Genomic DNA, 20982 nt, shown 5'->3' with positions numbered 1-20982 from the left:
TAGGAATGGGAGTCAGAGGGAAAACTTTTCGCGCCACTACCCGTAACCCCGCCCACAGCCTGATTCCGATTGGCGTTCCCAGACATCTCGCCACACCCAAGGAGGGCTCATGACGTACTTCCGCCATCGTTGCCGCTGGCCTTGCGTAGTCCCGGGGAAGTGTTCTGCGTCGCAGTTTCCGGTTTCAAGCTGGTCGCTTTCAGGGGTTAGAAGGGTTTCCCCGGCCCCTGGAGGTCTTTTTTAAACCTGGATGTGACGTATTGAAGAGCCCGACGGAAATAGAGTTGAAAGCGTTCTAAAATGGCGAACCGTACGGTCAAGGATGCCCACAGCATCCATGGCACCAACCCTCAGTATCTGGTGGAGAAGATCATTCGGACTCGAATCTATGAATCCAAGTACTGGAAAGAAGAGTGCTTTGGACTTACGGGTGAGTGACAGCGTGCGACCCGCGTCTTTGCTTGCGGCTGGCTTCTTCTGACTCAAATGAGGAAGGGTAGACCTGGGGTGTTGGTATTGCAAAAGAGTATGTCAACCATTCACATAAATTGCTCTGTGCCTAGACTTGTACTAGACAGGACACAGACAAATCTGACAGGGACTTTCTTGATACTGAAGAGTTTCTTTAGATTCTTTGAGCCGTTCCAGGCTAGCCTCGACTCAAGAGTTCTGCCTGCCTCTGGCTCCCGAGTGCTGGGATTAAAGGCATGCGCCACCACCGCCCAGCATCTAATGGTAATGACAGGACTTTTTTTTCTCGAAGATTTGTTGGATAAAGATTTAAAACTCATGAGCCACACCCTGCCTTGATGGACTACAAAAAAAAAAATTAATGGGGGCTGGGATAAGGGCTATTTCTTTCTTCAATGGGGTAGTTCCAGGCAGTCATTTTTATTACTATTGTTAACAAGCGTCTGTTCTCCCAATATTAAATTCTGTTGACTATTTAGGAGCCTTAACTCTAAACCTTTAACTGTTTAACCTTCCAACCAAGAATAGCTAAGACCTTTACTATGTCTAAGATGTCACCATTTGTGTTTGGTTATTTCAGCTGAACTTGTAGTCGACAAAGCCATGGAGTTAAGGTTTGTGGGTGGTGTCTATGGTGGAAACATAAAGCCAACTCCTTTTCTGTGTTTAACCTTGAAGATGCTTCAAATTCAACCTGAGAAAGATATCATTGTTGAGTTCATAAAAAATGAAGATTTCAAGTGAGTACAATGTTGAATAGTACAAAAATTTTACTGGTTTAGAATTGGGCTTTGTTAGTAGGACTGAGTGTTATATGTCTCATCTTCACAGGCTTTTGCCCCTGTACCTGTATTTTGACTGTTGCAAAGGTTATGTAGACCTTATACATTTTTAGTCCTGGTGACTTCTCCCTCCCCCATAAGTATTTCACACAGTAAAGAAATATACACAAATATATGTACATGTACACACACCCACTGTCTCATCAGAATGATATGGGGATCATACAACATAGAATTTTAGTTAGTGGGTTAGATCTGTATGTTATCCAGACTTTGGTATCTATTAACTGTGACCATCTTTAATTTTTTAAGCTTATCAATGCATGGTAAACATAATAAACTGCTCCATATTTATTATCCATTCTCTAGGAGTTCAGAGTCAGGTATAATAGCTGATCATGTACCATGATGTGTTTTAAGGGCTTTATATATTGTGATTCTTTTTTTTTTTTTTTTCCACACCACCGATTTAAAAATATAATGCCTATTTTCCATGGGAAGAAACTGAGACTCTGGAGAGATTGTCAGTAATTTACCTCGGGTCAGAAGAGTATGTGACAGGTCTGGGGCTGGATAAAGCTTGGTAGTAGAACAAATGCAGGGGTCTAGGTTTTATCCCCATTGTGAATTGGGGAGGCAAAGCTGGCTTCAGAGTACACTTTTTTGTGGGTTTTGTTTTTTAATTGAGATAGTGCCTCACAATGTAATGCTGGCTGGCCTTGTAATTATGGCTGTTCTGCCTCTGTCCTCTGCCTCCTGAGTGCTAGGCCTCAGCTACAGCTCATGTCAGATGCATATTCTCTGTTATACTGCTGTAATCATACGATGAAGCTTGGGTTGCAGATGGAGATTTGAGTAAGGAATTGGATACATGAGGTAAAAAGAAGAAATTACAAAAAAAAAAAAATCCTTCTAATAGTTTTCCTTGCATTTATATATGGCACCAAGGCAGAAAATTTGGTTGCAGCTTCTCCATTTTAGAGGTTGAGAAAACAAGATATATGTCTGCTGTCAAAGTTAGTAATGTATGAAATCAGAATCTTAACCTCTGACTTTGACCTTTTTCCAGAACCTGTTTGTGGCTATGTATGCTTGTTATAGCATTGTTATAAAATGTATATAATGCCTTGTGTTGTCTAATTTATCATTATCTTTTTGGAATCTTAGGCTAATTCTGTGAAGTTTACAGATGATATATCTGAAAGTTGAGCAACATGTACCAAGCTCCCAGAGCCAGTAATACATAAGTTAGAAAGTTTATTAGGTCTCCATATTTTAGCCACCATCTGTTCTATGGTACCTTTGGTATTATGGCTTTCTTACCTGATAACAAGAAAAAAGAAAGGAAGGAAGAAAGAAAAGAAAAGAAATGCTTTTATCTACTATTGTCATGAGAAAAGCCAGTTATAAAACTCTGGAACTCTTAGGATGGCCTGTTGTTTCAATATCATCTCTGTTAGGTATGTCCGCATGTTGGGAGCACTTTACATGAGACTGACGGGAACTGCAATTGATTGCTATAAGTATTTGGAGCCTTTATATAATGACTATCGAAAAATCAAGAGCCAGAACCGAAATGGGGGTGAGTATGATACCAAGTCTCTAGACTATCATCCCTCAGCCATTTGTATTTCCCCGTCTCTCTGTTCATTTTCACATACACTAAATCTTCCTTTTCATCTGCGTGGTTACTGTCTTAACCCAAATTTCCCATCTCCCCCCTGGATACAGTACCTTGTGGTTGTCCTTAACCATTTTAGCACATGGCTGCCTCCCTTTCCAGCTGCATTTTATGGTAAACTCTGGTTTACATCAGATATGTCTTCAACACCTGTTCCATCCATGACCAGAAGCTTAAAAATGGTTTCTCTATAAAACCTGACTTTGCCTGCCCAAAGTAGTTTTCCAAATACTACAGCTTCACTTTTTTTTCCCCTGCAGGCTACTTATCTAGGACTGTATTCCATGCTATACTTTGTAGACTAAGCGGACCTATGTTAATCATGTAGAGATTAAAAGGGCGAGATTGCTAAACATTTTATACATACACCTTTGTTTTGTTTTGGCTTGTTTTGAGGGCATGTAGACCAGGCGTCCTTCAACACTGTGTAGCTAAGGATGACCTCAAACTTTGGATTCTCTGGTCTCTGCCTCCAAATATGGGAATTACAGGTATTCACCACCATGCCCGTCTTCTTTTGAGGAGTAAGAGAGCAGTATTGGAGGACTAAACCTAGGGCATCATGCATGTGAGATAAATGTTCTGCCACCGAGCTCCAGACCTTGCCCTCAGAGATAAATCTTCTATGTTAAGGAAGGTTTTGTGGTAGTACAATCAGAACCTCTACACTGGACAGACACCTTTCTTCTTTGGAATATCGAAAGTTGAAAATTTAGTGTAAATTGAATATTCCTTATTCAAAATGGCTTAGAACCAGTGTTATAGATTTCAGAGTATTTTATTTAGATTTTGAAACAGTGTATAAACAAACTATCACATAGCATCTCTGTCCAGAAACCTCAGATATTTCAATATCCAAAACAATGAGTATCAAGTCTGTGTTCAAAGACTTTCAGACTTGAGATCATTTCAAATTTAAGATTTTTTTTGTCTTAGGCATTCTCAATCTGTATTGTTCTTTAAACTTTTATTAGTGTTATTTCTTCACGGAAGTAATGTGTATTGAGAATTGATGATAAGCTAGGTGAACAGATGAATATGACTGACCATTTTTGAACAAGTTACTTATATTGTGGTAAACTAAGATGGAATTTCTCAAAGTTTTGACATTTTAGGCTAGGTAATTCTTTGGGTAGTGCCGTACATGGCAGTAAGTTAAGCAGGATCCCTGTATACTCCCTAATGGACACAACTAGCCCTTCTTTTAAATAGGGTGATAGAGGTATGTAAAGTCACTTGTATAAAACTAAGGTAATATTAGTAAAGAGATTCTAAACACATCATTTTTGTGCTATAAAAATATTCATTTAATATTTTATTTTGTGTATCTGTGATTATGATTGTAAGCAAGAACGTATGCTGTGGGTGCACGTGTAGAAGTCAAAAGAGTAATCTAAGAATTGGTCCTCCTTTTCCACTGTGGGTTCCTGGGATCAAACTCAGATCATCAGGCTTGTGTGGCAAGTGCTTTTAACTGCTGGGCTATCTCAACACAGGCCCCTAAAAAAGACAAATATTGTATATTCAAGGATATTATGGATTAATGTGAGAAATTTCAGTTAAGTGACCTATTAAGTTACTTAATCTTTCTTGAGTTATCTACTCAATATTATCTACATAATTCAAGATTGTGTTTACTTTTATTTTTGTGTCATCTATTTTTGGTTTTGTTTTGTAATGTTGATAGTAATTGAACCTAGAACCTCATACATAGAAGGTAAATGCCCTACCACTGAACTAGACTACACCTACAGCACATCTTTTCATACTTGGAACAGCCTCATTCCTTAATTCCTTGTTCCTAAAGAGGCTTGATTGGGCTGACACTTCCTGTCAAGTCTGACTTAAGCCTGGGAACCAGATGATCAAAGGAGAGAACAGGCTGTTTTCCTCTGGCCTCTGCACATATACTATGTGAGAGCAAGTAAATAAATAAATAAATTGAAATTTTTAGAGAGGTTGGGGGTTTAGTTCAGTGGCAGAGTGATAGCTAGGCGAGCCCAAGGCCCCAGGTTCAGTGTCCATCTCCAAAATAAATAAAGAGGTATGGCATGTACAAAGCTTCATATAAAATTTCATGATTCCTTGACTTTTTGGTTAACTAAGCCTATCATTTCTAGCTTGCTTAAACTAATCATCTTCTCTTCCAGAGTTTGAATTGATGCATGTAGATGAGTTCATTGATGAACTTCTGCACAGTGAGAGAGTCTGTGATATCATTTTGCCACGGCTACAGGTATGAGACAAGGGTCTACTATAAGAGTCACCTTTCACCTCCCTCACAAATACATACTGAAACACTGAAATATTAAGGATTGTCTTAGTAAGTCCTTATATCGGCTTTATTCAGGATAGGGAATGAAATGAAGCAGGTAATGTTTCAGGTGTAGAACTTTGGAAGTGAATAGTTAGAGGAAAGGTTTCTTCTTCAGGTTTTATAGCTGGAGTTATCACGAGTTTTATAGCTGGAGTAACATGGGTGAGAAAATGAACACTCAGTTCCTTAAACTTGTTGTTTACCCTCCTGACACACATCCCAAATGATGATTATTCTATGAAGTACCCTTCAAGGTTGTGGAGTGTTTGGTGGTGTTTTGTTTTTTAATAGTCTTGACCATATATCAATAACTGGCCTGAGACTTGGCTGTCTTCTTGCCTCTGTCTTCAAGTGCTAAGTTTATAGGCTTGAACCACCATGCCCGACTAAGATTTTGGTTTTTAGTTTTAAAACTATCATTGGGAAAAGATCATTGCAAAATACAAAGAGAGAAAAAAGACATGGTAGGTAACCTAAAGAGAAATGAAGTATGCCATGGTGGAGAGTTGACTGGATAAGAATTTAACATAAGTTCCTGTATTATAGAACCCTATCTATAAAATAGGAAATTCCTGTTGAAAAGAAAAAAGGGGCAGGAGGGCAGCTTGGCTCAAATGTATTGTGATGCATGCTTTTAGTCCCAGCATTTAGGAAGCAGAGGCAGGCAATTCTCTATGAATTTAAGGCCAGCCTAATCTACATAGCAAGTTCCAAGCTAGCCAGGGTTACACAGTGAGACAAGAAAGGAAGGAAGGCACCAAGAAATCATTCTGCTCAATATGTAACTAGAGGAAAAGAAGCCAAGTGAGTCATGATATTTGTGACTGTTTCCACGTGTGCATCCCTTACATCTTTCAAGTAGACATACAAGACAATTTAAAGGGATGAAAGAGATTTACTATATTGATTGTACTGAAAATTTCAAATGTGTATTTATATGCTAAAACTTAAATTTTATACTTAAATATACAGTGTTCATTGTTATGTCAGAAAAGGCAAGTTGGATAAGATGGTGCATATCTGTAATCCCTAGTACTCCAGAGGCTGAAGCAAGGAAATGCTAAGTTCAAGATAGCTAGTGGCTACATAGGAAGCCTTATCTACACACACACACACACACACACACAAGGCGACCCTTAAGGCTAAGAAAGTGGCTTAGTGGGTAAAACACTTGCACAAGCTGGCACCCTGAGTTCAGATTGTCGGAACTCATAGTGCTAGCGTTTGCAGCAGTAATCCTAGCAGGCCACTACTAGAAGATGGAAGACAGACAGGGAAACTTGCAGGAGCTCAGAGTCAGGTAAAGTGGCATACACCACAGGGAAGACCCTGCATCACAGTGGAAGGCAAGCAATGACACACAAGGTGGTCCTCTGCTTTGGCACATGTACTCACACACACACATACATTTTTAAAATATTGATAGAAAGAAAAAAAGCCTCCACTGAAAAGGTATTGTTGCACAGGCCTTTAATCCCAGTACTGGGGAGGTAATTTCTGAAGTTCAGGCCATCCTGATCTAGTTCTAAGACCACCAAGCCTTCATGGCCAGGCCGTCTCAAAAAAAAAGCAAAATACAATGGAGAAAAACACCCTATGCTGGGGAAATGGCTCCGTGGGTAAGGGTGCTTGTTCTGTAAGCATGAGGACCTGAGCTCAAAACCCCAGGACCTTTGTAAAAATCATGGCTACTAAGTGCCTGTATCTCAAGCTTGGCAGGCAGAGACAGATCCTCAGAACTTGCTAGTCAGATAGCATATTCAAAATGGCAGGCTTCCAGTTCAGGGAAAAACTGTCTCTGTGCAGTAAGATGGAGAGCAACAGAAGACATCCTAGGTCCTTCTGGCCTTCCGTGAGTAAGCATGGGCACAAATATTTGCACATTCATGTACATATATCACACAAATTAACAAATTTTTCTATAAAATTAAACTATTTACTGTAACGTGTACTGTTTTTCCGCCTGCCGCCGCTGGTCTTGTCCTGCTGCCGCACCAGCCCCAAATAATGCACAGAGACTCTGTATTTGATACAATGCTGTTGGCCCTGTTACTTGTTTCTTATCGGCTAGCTCTGCCTTAATTATTAACCCATTTCTGATGATCTATGTATTTCTCTTACCGGGGAGCCGGCAGCATACTGCTTTCTCCAGACTCTCCATCTTGACTCCTCCTTCCTACTTCCTATTTCCTCCTTGTCTCCTAGTCCCTCCTATCTTCCTTTCCTATTGGCCAACAGTTCTTTATTATTAACCAGTATGATAAACATACAGAATGACATCTCCCATCATCTCCTCTTTTCTGTCTAAATAAAAAGAAGGGTTTTAACCTTAACATAGCAAAATATATTATACAACAGTTATCAAGTAAGAATTACAGTTAACAATATTTAGTCCGTTAACATTTAGCAAGATTTGAAGAAAATATTCCATCATCTATCCTATCTTTGTGTGTCTAAAGTCTATGTATCTTATCTTTAATACTAAGGAAAACTATAACCATAACTATCTGTCTTCAACTCGCTCAAAGACCACAGAAGGATAGTATATAAGCTCTAGAAATGACAGAGACAACTCACTGCCTGGTCACCCGAAGTTCTTCTGTAATCTTCCATCTTCAGCCCATAGGCCACAGTGTGTCTAGCAGACTCTTCAGCAACGCAGGAAACTTTAAACTGTCTTCTTGTATTGGCAGTTTATCAGTCACTTTTCTCTGTGTCCTGCATACTGTCTCGCAGACTCTTCCATGAAGCAGGAACTCTGTAGCAATGTCCATCTTGAATCAGAAGTCACTTTCCTGTGGGTCTTGCATGTCCAGTTTTTACATCACAAGTCAAACAGTCCAGACAAGAGCAGTATCTTGTCCACATGGCTAGTCTTGCCATATTGAAAGCAAACTCCATAACGAGTTTCTTCAATGTTCATCTTCCTTTCTGTTGCAGGTGGTATTGCCAAGAGCAATTATGTCTCACTGTCACGAAAACCCTAAACCATTTTAAATGCCATATTCTGTAGGTCTTTGAAAGGTTTGAAGAATACCTATCTATCTTAAATACATCTCTGTGTGTCTTGAAAACCCTAACTAAACTCTAAGCTTTGACTATCATAGGTAACTATCTATAATCTGTACTACATTATACATTACATTTCTAAATGAGCTATACAAACAAGAGGAGAAATATACATATGACAAAATTGACCTTAAATTGTATCAATAAATGAAAATCCATTACAAAACAAAGTAATCAATAAATGAAAATCCATTCCAAAACAAAGTATTCATATCTATACCATAATTCCCTTTTTACCTTTAAAAAGAACTGGCTGTGATCATTAACCATTTATAACCAAGTCCATTTAAATGAAAACAAACATTTATAAACAATATTTGGGAATTTGGGCGTCGTTTTTCCAAACTACTTCCTGCTGATAGGGGGCGCTGTCATGGGAATCTTGGCTGTAGTCTGCAAGGCTGCTTTGTCCAAGCTGTTTTGAATGTTGGATCGCCAGGAACTCTGTTTCAGGGGGCCTGGCTTGATCAAACCACATTAGTCTGGAAGGAATCCACAGCTTTTCATTTTCTGTGGAAACAAAAATAGAAATCCTTTTCCCCAGTAACTTGTCCTTGAACTTAAAGTTTTGAGTCAAAGCATTTTTAAAATATATAAATTGAATTAATCCAGCAGCATTTCCTTTATCAGTTGTTATTTTCTCAGCAGTCAAACAATGTAGAGACAACACAATAGCATACAGTAACCAGATTCTCTCTGAGCTTTTCATCTTTACGTGCCTTTATTATTACTCTATTTTACTTTTATTTTTTTATTTTTTGACATAGGGTTTCACTGTGTAACTCTTATCTGTCCTGGAATTTACTCTGCATACCAGGTTTACTTTGCAAATCACAGAGATCTGCTTGCCTCTGTCTCCTGAGTGCTGGGATTAAAGGCGTGTGCTACAACACCCAGTTCCTCTTTGTCTCTTTAAAACCATTTTTTTTCATGTCTACGTATATTTTAAAACACACTGTAAACCTTTAGAGGTTTTTCTTAATATGAATCTGTCTTTACTGTAAATCTTTATCTTCGTCTAGCCACAAGTCTTTTATCTGGTAAACAAAAACATTGCTAAAATGAAAGTCATAGCTGTGTCAGCCGTGGTTTACCAAAGATGGTGGCGGGTATTTTTACCGCCAGCACTGAGAGCTGCGCTCACTGCCTTGATCTGCATGCTGCCGGCTTGGAGATGTGGTCACTGCCATTGCCATCTCTCATACACACCAATAAATTGTTAGCTGTGCTTTGTAAAAGCCATGCGGTTTTTTGCTCCTATGCTGAGTCAGGAAATTTCCCTTAAAGGAGCCGCACAAATATCTGCTTGTCTCTTGCAAAGCAGAGTCCAACAGAGAAAAATGCTGATACCAAGAAACCTTGCTTGTCTCTGTTCTTTTGTTTCTAAAATCCTTTTTTTTTAAGCTTTTGTTAAATTTTAAGTATAAGTTCTTAGCCACGTTGGGCGCCATTTGTAACGTGTACTGTTTTTCCGCCTGCCGCCGCTGGTCTTGTCCTGCTGCCGCACCAGCCCCAAATAATGCACAGAGACTCTGTATTTGATACAATGCTGTTGGCCCTGTTACTTGTTTCTTATCGGCTAGCTCTGCCTTAATTATTAACCCATTTCTGATGATCTATGTATTTCTCTTACCGGGGAGCCGGCAGCATACTGCTTTCTCCAGACTCTCCATCTTGACTCCTCCTTCCTACTTCCTATTTCCTCCTTGTCTCCTAGTCCCTCCTATCTTCCTTTCCTATTGGCCAACAGTTCTTTATTATTAACCAGTATGATAAACATACAGAATGACATCTCCCATCAATTTACTTTTTATTTTTTACCAGTCATTACTAGTGGAGTATGTGTGTATGCTCGCCAAGGCATACAAGGGCCTGAGGACAATTACTGAGAATCAGTACTCATCTTCCACCAGAGAATGCTAGAAGAGGGCATTGGATCCTCTGGAACTGGTGAACTACCATGTAAATATTGGGAACTGAACTCAGGTCCTCTCCTAGTGCAGCAAGTGTTCTTAATTGTTGAATCATCTCTCCAGCCTGAGGTTAACATTTTTGACTACACACAAACTGATTGACATTTCAGTGACCTTATAGTTAGTATAAGACCACAGGAAACAGAACCAATTGAAAATGAGTTAGTTCTTGTCAGAATTCTGTTCATGTTTGTAGTGGGACTTAAAAGAGTATATATATTCCAGGTATAGTAACTTCTAAGAAAGTCTTGAAGTGTAATAATATTACACCTTACATGTTGCTACATAACTTTTCTATCAACTCTAGAAGCTCAGTGTGAGGATGCAGACCCGGTGGAAACAGCAGTGACTATTAACTTTTACTGTGTTCTCTGTAGAAGCGCTATGTGCTGGAGGAAGCTGAGCAGCTGGAGCCTCGAGTTAGTGCTCTAGAAGAAGATATGGATGACGTGGAGTCTAGTGAAGAGGAGGAGGAGGAAGATGAGAAGGTAAGGCATATGACAGCTTTAAGGGCTAGAAAAGAAGGAAATAGCCCTTTTTTAGTATTCAAGCTTTAGTTTTTAAATTAATGATAACCTTTTCTTATTTATTTATTTATTCATTCATTTATTTTTAACTTTTTTGTTTTTCTAGATAGGGTTTCTCTATGTAGCCCTGGCTGTCCTGGAATTCACTATGTAGACCAGGCTGGCCTCAAACGCAGAGGTCCACCTGCCTCTGCCTCCCAACTGCTGAGATTAAAGGTGTGAGCCACCACCCAGCCTCTTTAAATCTTTTGTGATTACTTTTGGGGTCCTTTTGGACAAGGAGGGCCCTATTGTATGGATCAGGCTAGATAGACATTTCAGATCTGCCTCAGGGATGCTAGGATCACTGCCCTGTGCCTAAAATCTGATGTGGGGGGGAATGAGGAGGGAACTTGGTCCTGCCTTACCAAGATGATGGTACAGACTTAGTAGACTTCCTAGGGGAGGCCTTACCATAGGAGCAGATGGGAGGTGGCGTAGTGGGGAAGTGAGGGGAGCAGGAGGAGAAGGAGGGAGGGGCAACTGGAATTGAAATGCAAACAAACAATAGCAACAAAAAAAAAAAGGTAAGGTGACCTCTAGAGTTAAATATCCTTGGCTTGAATGCCTCAGCTGTATCATAGCAGTGGTCTCATCATAATAGTCCTGATTTTTCTCCTTTTATGTGAGGGACTGAATCCACAGTCTCAAAGGAGAATAGTACTTAAAACTGTTGTGTGTTTATGAGAGTCTTGTTGTATTTCCACATAGCGATAAATGAACGGTAGCTATTAAAATATTGGGAAAAAATGGTATGCTTGAACAAACCCTAAGGAGGGAAGTTACCTGCTGCAGTCATGTTTTTTCAGAACTAGTATCTAATGTGCTGAAACGCTAGGAAACAATCAAGCTCCCCAGCTGTCAATGACTGAGGAGTCAGATAGATTGTTAGACAGCTATTAAAACAACGATAATGGGAAAGTATTTATAGTTAAGTAGCTGTAAAGAATTTGCACTTAAATTTTAGGAAACATTATGCATAGAAAGGGCCAGAAAGGAACATAAGAACTGGTAACCCTGCTGGGCATGGTGACACACACCTTTCATTCTAGTTCTCCAGAGAGGCAGAAACAGATAAAGCCCTGTGAGGTTGAGACCAACCAGAATTCTATCTCCAAAACTAAAAAGTTAACATCAAATTGGGCTTTATATTGGTGAAACAGTAATCTATTTTTCCTTAACAAGGAATAACTATTCTTGTCCCTTGTGGTATTTTATTTTTTCAATTTTCTTTCTTTTCCTTCACTTACCTGCATTGTCATCTTTGCCACAATTCCAAGTTGTAAATGTCTTCTGGCAAATGTGTGCAAGTAGGACCCTGCCCCAACTGTATAGCTTCATAGTAAGTCTTGATACTTAGGACAGCAAATGCCTCCTGTACTCTACTTCAGCAGCAGTGGTGCTATCTTTGCTCCATTGCTGTCCTCTCTCTTTCTCTGGCTTATATACATTTCTGTGTATGTGTCTGGGTATGTGCACATGAACGCAGGTGCCCTCGGAGACCAGAGTATTAGATTCCCCTGGAACTGAAGTTACAGGTTATCAGTAACCACCTGATGGAGGTGGAATCTGAACCCAGGTCCTCTACAAGAGCAACAAGTACTCTAAACCACAGAGCCATCTCTTTAGCTTCAGGTCCACGTTCTCTTGATGGAAAAGATAGAATCTGCTGGGATTGTGATTAGAGTTTCATTGGGAGCTGGAGAAACGGCTCATCTGGTAAGAGTACTGGCTGCTGAGGCACGAAGACTAGAGTTTGGATTACGGTACCTATGTGACGCGCCTCACAAAAGCGTCTAATTCCAGATCCAGGAGAATCTTAACATGTTCTAGTCTCCAAGGACACCCATACATGCAAGTATGTGTATGTACACACACCCAACATAAACAATAATTTATAATGGAATCATGGGAAACAGAGATGGTAATGGCATCTATAACCGTAAACTATCTAGGCCTTTACAAGTCTACAATTTGCCTGCATTTGGTCCTTCTAGACTTCTTTAATTTATCACTAAACCCCTTGATTTTGTTTTGTTGTTCTTGTTGCTAATATAAAAGCTTTTGTTTTCTGGTTTTCTTTCTTTTGGGGAGGGAGGGGGCAGGGCTTCACTATACAGACCAGCCTGGCCCTAGGTTCAATTCCTAGTATCACACACACACACTACACTCACTCTAATAGTAAGGAAAATTAATGATTTCCATCTACAGTTTTGAAAATATAGGAGGGAGATGGAGAGATGGCTCAGAGGTTGGGAGTACTGACTGTTCTTCCAAAGATCCAGAATTCAATTTCCAGCAAGCACACCGTGGCTCAATAGGTCTGGTACCTTCTTCTGGCCTCCAGGCAGGCATGCAGACAGAACATTGTATACATAGTAAATATGTATATGAGCTCAAATAGCCATACTACAAAAACATTAAGTCATGGGTGTGGTTGTACAGGTCTGTAAGCTCAGCACCTCGGAGATCAAGACAGGAGTTTGCAGTCTAGCCTGGGTTACATAGGATGCTGCAGACCACCTTTACCAATACTCTTTCTTAGAAAACTAAAACAGTAAACTTAGGCACAATACAAAAACACATATAGTAATTGAATATGCTGCTGAAAGTATGGTAAGCTCTTTCTCAAATAGTATTTTATCTGTCCTCTCTGAAATAATCTAAAGTAAGTTTTCAGGAAAAAACATACTAAGATGCATACAGATAGGTCTGCTGTTGCAACTCTAGTTTCAAGGGATCTGACAACCACTTCTAGCCTCTTCAAGTACTGTACATAGTGCACAGATCATACATGCAAGGCCAAACACATAAAAATTTAAATAATTTAAAATACTTAAAAACAGGAGAGGAAGTAAAAAGTTCACATGGATTCTGGGACAATTCTAATGAAGTACATCAGTTCCCTTTATAGTAAGTATAAAAGGTAAAACCATCCTCTGGGTCAGAAGTCATGCAAGGATGATGTACTACTCTTCTCTGGGAAATGAACCAAATATAGGTTCTTTGTAGTTTTACCTTTTAAGGCAGGGTCTCATGTAACCCAAGCAGGGGTTTAACATGCTGCATAACCTAAAATGACTTCAAACTCCTGGTCTTCCTGCCTCAGTTTTTCCAAGTGCTAGGTGTAAGCCACCATGTTTGGCTGCCATATTCTTCTCATTAAGTTGTCTTTCTCTTGTGGGTGTGGGCACTGAGCCAGCCCACTGGCCTTATTTGACTTGTAATGTTAGGATCCACTGATGGCTAATGCCTAGGTATATTATAAAATGATGAGCTAGCTGTTCTGCTTATTTCATATCTAATTTTCTAAAACTCTGGATATTCATAAAAAGAGGAAATCTTCCAAATCAGCATGTTAACTTTTCATACTAACAGTTTAAAGGCTACAGGTAAGCGATACTGTTTCCCTCCCGGAAAAAACAGGTGAATTTCTCATGGAGTAAGAGACATACAAAGTCATGAATTGGTTCTGTAGTATCCTCCCAATGTGATGCTTTTTTGCTACGGTTAATATTTTAAACCACTATAGTTTAATAAAATGCAGTGTATTAATCCATGTAGATACTTAATCCCTTGGCCAGCAGAGGCATTTTATCTAACTAGACTTCTGAGGTGTTTTGATAGTTTCACAGCTTGGATAGCTTCCATGCTTTACATATGATGGTGGCGTGTTCTAGTCTCTACAAACATCTAGCCTCTTATGTACTTACACTGCAGACATAAACGTAGGCATTTGTTCAAGAAGTAGGTAATAATCTGGGTGTTCCTATACTATCCCCCAGACAGGGTCTATGTAGCAATAGCTGTCCTGGAACTATATAGACCAGCCTTGTGACTGCCGAGATTAAAAGCATGCACCACCATGCCCAGCTCCTGCTCTTATGCTTTTTTTAGAACTAGAGAAAATCAAGATAAAAATCCACTGTAACTTTGCATTTAACATTACTAAGCCTTCATCTATTTCTTCCTTTCACACTGGAAATAAGCATTTCCCCCCCCCCCCACCCTGTATTTCAAGAGTTTCTCTGTGTAGGCCTGGCTGTCCTAGAATTTGTTTTGTAGATAAAGGTAGCCTTCAAATCACAGAGATCTACCTGTCTCTGCCTCCCAAATGCTGGGATTAAAAGTGTGCCACCCTGTAGGTTGATGATACTGGTAATCCTTTTTGTCACTAGGGTAACCTGTCTATGTAGTCAAATCACTATTGTTAATTCACTTAAAAGATGTACATTGGGACAGAATAGGGAAGCAACAATATTAACTATGTTCTTGCATGAGTGCCTTTAATAATAGCCAGTACTCATCCATGTTCTTTCAAGCTGGAAAGGGTGCCATCGCCTGATCACCGACGAAGAAGCTACAGAGACTTGGACAAGCCACGACGCTCCCCTGCACTTCGATACAGGAGAAGTCGAAGTCGGTCTCCCAGGAGGTAGGGCTAGAACACTAGGGCCTAGGACTCTTGAAAGGAAAAAGATAAGCCTGTAGAGAATGTTTGCCAGTATATCCGTTTCCCTTTTACTTCTGAATCTTCAACTGTAAAACCTCATTGGTAGAAAAAAAAATCCATTTCTTTAATTTACATAGTTTGTGGTCAGTGAATTTAAGCTGAGCTTGGATATACAACTGAGTTATGTTTGATTGCTCACCTGCTGTAATTTATGTGTTTCCCAGATAGTATAGTGTAACCTTAATAAGGATAGCTAGAGCAGCTTCTCTGTACTTCCTATCCTCCAGCAGGTTAGGTTCATTATGTTCTGAAGGTGATTACAGAATTCAAGAGACAACAGTCCTTCCTGCAAGTGTGTTTCCTCATATCTATATCATATTTGCTATTATCCCACTGGTCAAAATAAATTACATGGCCAGAGTGTTACAAGTAGAAGTGTACTACATTTGAGACATAAATAGAAATAAGAATCAGGAGCCACTGTGTTGAGTCCCCAGCACTCCTCCCCTCTTAAAAGGGGTGGGGGTAGATTTTATTCATTTATATTTTGCGATTTGCAATATTCAGTGCACTAACCTGCTCTTCTTCTTGCCACAGGCGAAGTAGATCCCCCAAAAGAAGAAGGTGGGTCCTGAGTCATTTCTGACAAGAGGGTTTTGAAAGGGAAAGTGGTGGTGGTCTTTATTGTAAAACACATGCTGAGCTGGCTGTTTTTTCCATAGCCCTTCTCCCCGCCGAGAAAGGCATAGGAGCAAGAGTCCACGACGTCATCGAAGCAGGTCCCGAGACAGACGACACAGATCACGCTCTAAATCCCCAGGTATAGTATTTGGGCTGTTGCCTGCTTGTCTTAGTAAAGAAATCTAAAAGGAAGGAGCATTGAGACTCCTGTAGCACAGAACATCTAACTGCGCTACTACCTAACAGGAAAGCAGGCGGATATGGAATTCAAAAGTGAGGGTACTCACTAGACTATGATGAGGTTTTTTTTTTTTTTTTTAAATCCAAAATAAGGCCTAGTATAATATCAGTCAAAGCCTAAGGTAATGTTTTGTGAAGTTAGCCATAATGTTCTGGATATAGGATTTCATTATCAAACAGACAGGTGTGATAGTAAGTGGTGTCCTCTCATAGGACAAAAGGTAATACATGAATGAGAGGAATTGGAGGGGGTGAAAATGGTAGCCTACAAGTAGGAGAACACAAACTCATCCAATGACCTTTGCTTCCCTAGGTCACCACCGTAGTCACAGACATAGGAGTCATTCAAAGTCTCCTGAAAGGTATGGGTTAAACCTCTATTTCAGTAATTGAATACTGGGCTGGGAAGGTGCTTCTCCTGCAAGCAAGAGGACTGGAATTCAAGCCACAGCACCTATGTTAAAAGCCAGGTGCATCTGAAATCTCAGTGCTGGAGAGATAGGAAGACCCACCGAACTTCCTGTCAGCCAGTCTAGCCAATCAGCCAGCTTCTAGTTCAGTAAGAGCCCCTGTCTCAAAAAAAATAAAATGGGGATTGAATTAAAGACACTTAACTCTGGCTTCCACATGTACATGCATACATACACATTTAAGACTTTATTCAAAGTTAAAGTTTCAAATATAACTAAGATGGGGAATTTTGTTTTGATGTGAGTAGTGGTAGTTCATTTAAAGCTAAAACAGGCTTGCTTGCTTTATTTATTTGTTTATTTTGCTTTGAGAATTCCTACCATTCAAATTCTTTTGTACCTTGTTTTCCCTTTTAGAATTAAAGCTTTGAACAGTGGGATAGATACAGTCTCATTGCTCCTGGGCTTTTTAAAATTTTAATTGTGTGTATGTGTATATCTATATAGACTTAAGTGTAGATGCCAGTGAAGGCCAAAGGTATGGAATTCCCAGGAACTGTACTTGCTGTGAGCCACCCAGCGTGTGTGCTGAGAACTGACCTTAGGTCCTCTGTAACAGTGCCTGCTCTTAACCACTGGGCAGTCTCTCAAGCCCAACAACCAACTTTTACATTTTAACAGTTGAGTCCTAGGACAAGTCATTTTTAATTGATCTTCATTAGAACCCTGTGAGCCATGTACGCCATTAGGAACATTCTTACCTTATGAAGCAGTTCTTTAATGGAAAATTCTAGGTAATAATGTTTGGTTCAGAGTGCTGTTCAGAACCATAAAAACAAACAACAAAGAAGGCTTCCTGATAAAATCTCAATGGCTAAAGCTAAAAGTGCTTGTTATGCAATGGGGTTCAAATCCTCCAAAACCAGGCAGGTGATTATTGCCCTTCCCAGCACTCTGGACAGGATCCTCAAACAAGCTGGTTGTCTAGACTAGCTTCACTTTGAGTTTTAGTTTCAGTTGACAGATCCAGTTGCTTTCTGTTACTGGGATAAACAGTGTGACCCAAAGCAACAGGTTTATTGAGATTATACTTCCAGGTAACAGTCTTATGATTGAGGGAAGTCAGGGTAGGGACTCAAGCAGGAACTATGGATGGAGGAAAGCTGCTTACTTCCTTGCTTTCTGGCCAGATTTTTTACATAGCCTAGAGCCAACTACCTTGTGATAATGCTGCCTCATTGGGCTGGGCCCTCCTACATCATTCAAGCCAACCTCTCACAGACATGGCCAAAAGTCAGTCTAATGTCAACAGATCCTCAATTGAGATTTCCTTTTTCTTAGGTGACTGACTGTGTCAAGCTGACACTAAAAAGTAACCAACACATTCTGCCTCAAAAAAGCACTAAAGACACGAGGGTCAGAGTTTCCAACCTCTACATGCACATACACACTCACGTACATATGTACATGTCAGCAAGCATGCAAAACACACACAGATACAAATAAATTGTGCTGGGTATGGTGATACGCCTGTAATCCCAGCACTGGGGAGGCAAAAGTATTAGACTGTCAAGAAAACACACAAAGTGCATCTAATGTTTATGTCATCTCTATTCATCAGAGTCAGCATACTATGATAATCTTCCGTATTTGCTCCTTAATTTAATGATTTATATCCCATTTCAGATCTAAGAAAAGCCACAAGAAGAGCCGGAGAGGAAATGAGTAATGGATTCATTTTTGTTTTAGTCCAGATGGCCTCCTCTGAATGTGAGAATATCTGTTGAATTGAAATGATCAATCTCCTCTTCAGGCAGCTATAAGTACTTTGGAGTTTTTAAAAATCAAGTTCTTGTTTGTTGGTTTTTTGTTTTGTTTTTATTTTAATATTACAGAGGTGCTAAGTTTTGTATCTCTTTGAATTATAATTAACATCTTTGAAGGGTGTTTTTGACCAAGTCAAGGTCAGGTTATGACCTAACCAACTATGGTTATTCATACTTAACACGGGTCAAGAGGACCTGGGAGTTGGGGAGATTGATGAGAATGAAGAGATGTACCCACATGGTGATCCTTTTATTTGTAATTAAACCTGACATAGTTGTCATTTTTCTCTAGTTTCTGGTCTAGTTTCTCCATGAAAACCTGAGAATCCTGTGATTTATGCTGCTGCAACCCAGCTAGTAGTAGTAATTCCTAACTTCACACTAACTACTGACAGTAATACAATAAACACACACTAATTAGCAGTTTTGTAGGAACAGAATACATTCAAACATAAAGCTTTTTCTGGTTTTCTTTTTTAATTCAGTTTCATTAAACAATTCAACATGATTTCACTTAACATCCTTAATACAAACTATGTATGGTGGTTCACACCTGTAATCTCAACACAGGTTGAAGCAGAACACTGTTTGTAGTTTTGGCCTAAGTTGCTAGATAACATTAGATAGAGACTGCTTTTAGGGGATATGGGAATGAGAGGGTTGTGCTGGTAATGAAAATGACACGTTCAGTGTAGCAAGTTTAAAACAGCTACGGTGTTTCTACATGGATGAAAATAGGAACTAGTGGGGTTCAACATAGTGAACTAGGCCAGAACTGACAATTGTCAAAGATGTTTAGATGCCCAGGGAGTATGAATAGATTTAAGAGCAAATAGCAGCACCACAGGCAATGCCAACACTTGTGACTAGAAATACAGGTCACTGGTAAATGCTGGAATGAGCCATTCACAAAGGTAGAAGAATCAGTAGGTCAAGGACACTGAAGGCTCTGAAGCAATATAAGCAAAATAAAACTTTACTAAGTTCATAGACCTTGACAATGAAGAGTATTACTATCTTAGCTAAAACAGTTCCTTTTGCCTGTACTTACCTTTTCTCCTTTAAGATTGACTTCTTGTAATTCTAATCCTAGGAATAATTGTAAAGACTAGCTGCCTTATAGGAACCAACTCCTCAGGAAGTCATTTCTGGTCCTAAGATAAACATTTTTATTGTTTGCTGTTGACTGGGGGACTATTTTGTAGCAATAATAAAGCAAATGTGTTTTCATATTTAGTGATTTTTCTAACCGTGATACCTAAATCAATAAAGTTAGATAAGACCTATTATAGCTTATTGTTACAATTAAATACAATTGTTAAAATTAAATACAAGTATCTCCACTCAGATCTGGTGGAGATACCTAAAAGTTATTTCTTACTGAGGTGATTTAGGTGGAAAGGGGTGCCTCTAGTAACATAATCCATTGGCCAACCAAGTACTATCCATTAAAGAGAGAATTTAAAATTAAGGTAGATTTAAGTAATAAACCTACAACAAAAAGCCCCAACAGTGTTTTAAGAAGAACCTCTACAAATTTTAAAGTAATTATTAGATATAGCGGGATCTGGAACAATGGGCAGCAAGAAGCATAATAGTGCTACTACTTAATTAGAACAAAGGAGATAAGGGTGAGTAGGACATGTTGACCATTTTAACAAACCACGGAATGACAGAGATGATCCCCGCCCTTGGTTTTTCAAGATAGGGTTTCTCTTGCTTTAGAACCTGTCCTGGAACTCATTCTGTAGATAAGGCTGGCCTCAAGCTCACAGAGATCTGGCTGCCTCTGCTTCCCAAGTTCTTGGATTAAGGGTGTGTGCCAACACCACTGGCTCGGAGATGATATTTTAAGGACGAATCTCTGTCATCTGTTTCACCTATTATTACATGGTACTGTTAAAACTCTTAGGTTACAACATACTCTTAAAAGTATGTTTTACATCTCAACTGTACACATGCATATGTTCTTTGTACTGAAACAGACCTTAAGAAAAAATTATGCAGGCCATGTAGTGGTAGCACACCTGAGAAAGCCAAAACTACACAGAGAAATCCTGTCTTAGAAAACCAAATTATGCAAAATGCATTCACATTACTTTTATTATTAAGATTTTTAAAAAATTGTGTGTATGTGCATGTCTCTTAGTGCACGTACTATATGTGCAGGTGCCAATGGCAGTTACAGACATTTGAGTAACCTGAGGTGGGTGCCGGGTCCAAACTACACTCCTCATGACTGAACAGCAGATGCTTTTAACCAAGGAGCCATTGTTCCAGTCCCTATAGTTAAGATTTTTAAATCACTAAATGGATTTCACTTTACACAATTTGAAATCCAGTTCCTTAAAAGCTTGCATGGAACACAATGACCTTAACATAAGGGGAAAAAAGTGGCAGACTTGTTAGTGGATTGTAATAGAACCCAATGTAACCTCATTAACCTCTTTTCAGTAGTGCAATATGAGTTTTAGCCATAGAAAGTGGCACCAAGCCTAAGGAACTGAATTTGA

General features: G+C 39.4%; 1 protein-coding gene across 1 annotated transcript; it reads left to right on the top strand.

Annotated features, from left to right (window-relative positions):
* Positions 1-222: 222 nt before the first annotated feature.
* Positions 223-18425, top strand: Prpf38a (pre-mRNA processing factor 38A). The gene is made up of 10 exons (XM_051188422.1): positions 223-430; positions 1052-1211; positions 2714-2835; positions 5085-5170; positions 10671-10781; positions 15182-15294; positions 15910-15936; positions 16035-16132; positions 16547-16595; positions 18330-18425. The coding sequence occupies exons 1-10, from the start codon at positions 301-303 to the stop codon at positions 18370-18372; spliced, it is 939 nt and encodes a 312-aa protein (XP_051044379.1). The 5' UTR covers positions 223-300; the 3' UTR covers positions 18373-18425.
* Positions 18426-20982: the final 2557 nt, after the last annotated feature.

Source organism: Phodopus roborovskii, unplaced genomic scaffold (assembly GCF_943737965.1).
Source record: "Phodopus roborovskii unplaced genomic scaffold, PHOROB, whole genome shotgun sequence".
NCBI lineage: Eukaryota > Metazoa > Chordata > Mammalia > Rodentia > Cricetidae > Phodopus > Phodopus roborovskii.
This window is presented reverse-complemented; position numbering and strand designations above follow the sequence as displayed.

Bases quoted from the DNA above. Each gene is read 5' to 3' on its own strand.
- Prpf38a (XM_051188422.1), top strand. From the start codon at position 301: ATGGCGAACCGTACGGTCAAGGATGCCCACAGCATCCATGGCACCAAC. The intron at 16,133-16,546 runs GTATAGTATTTG...TTGCTTCCCTAG, and splicing joins ATCACGCTCTAAATCCCCAG to GTCACCACCGTAGTCACAGA. The intron at 16,596-18,329 runs GTATGGGTTAAA...ATCCCATTTCAG, and splicing joins CATTCAAAGTCTCCTGAAAG to ATCTAAGAAAAGCCACAAGA.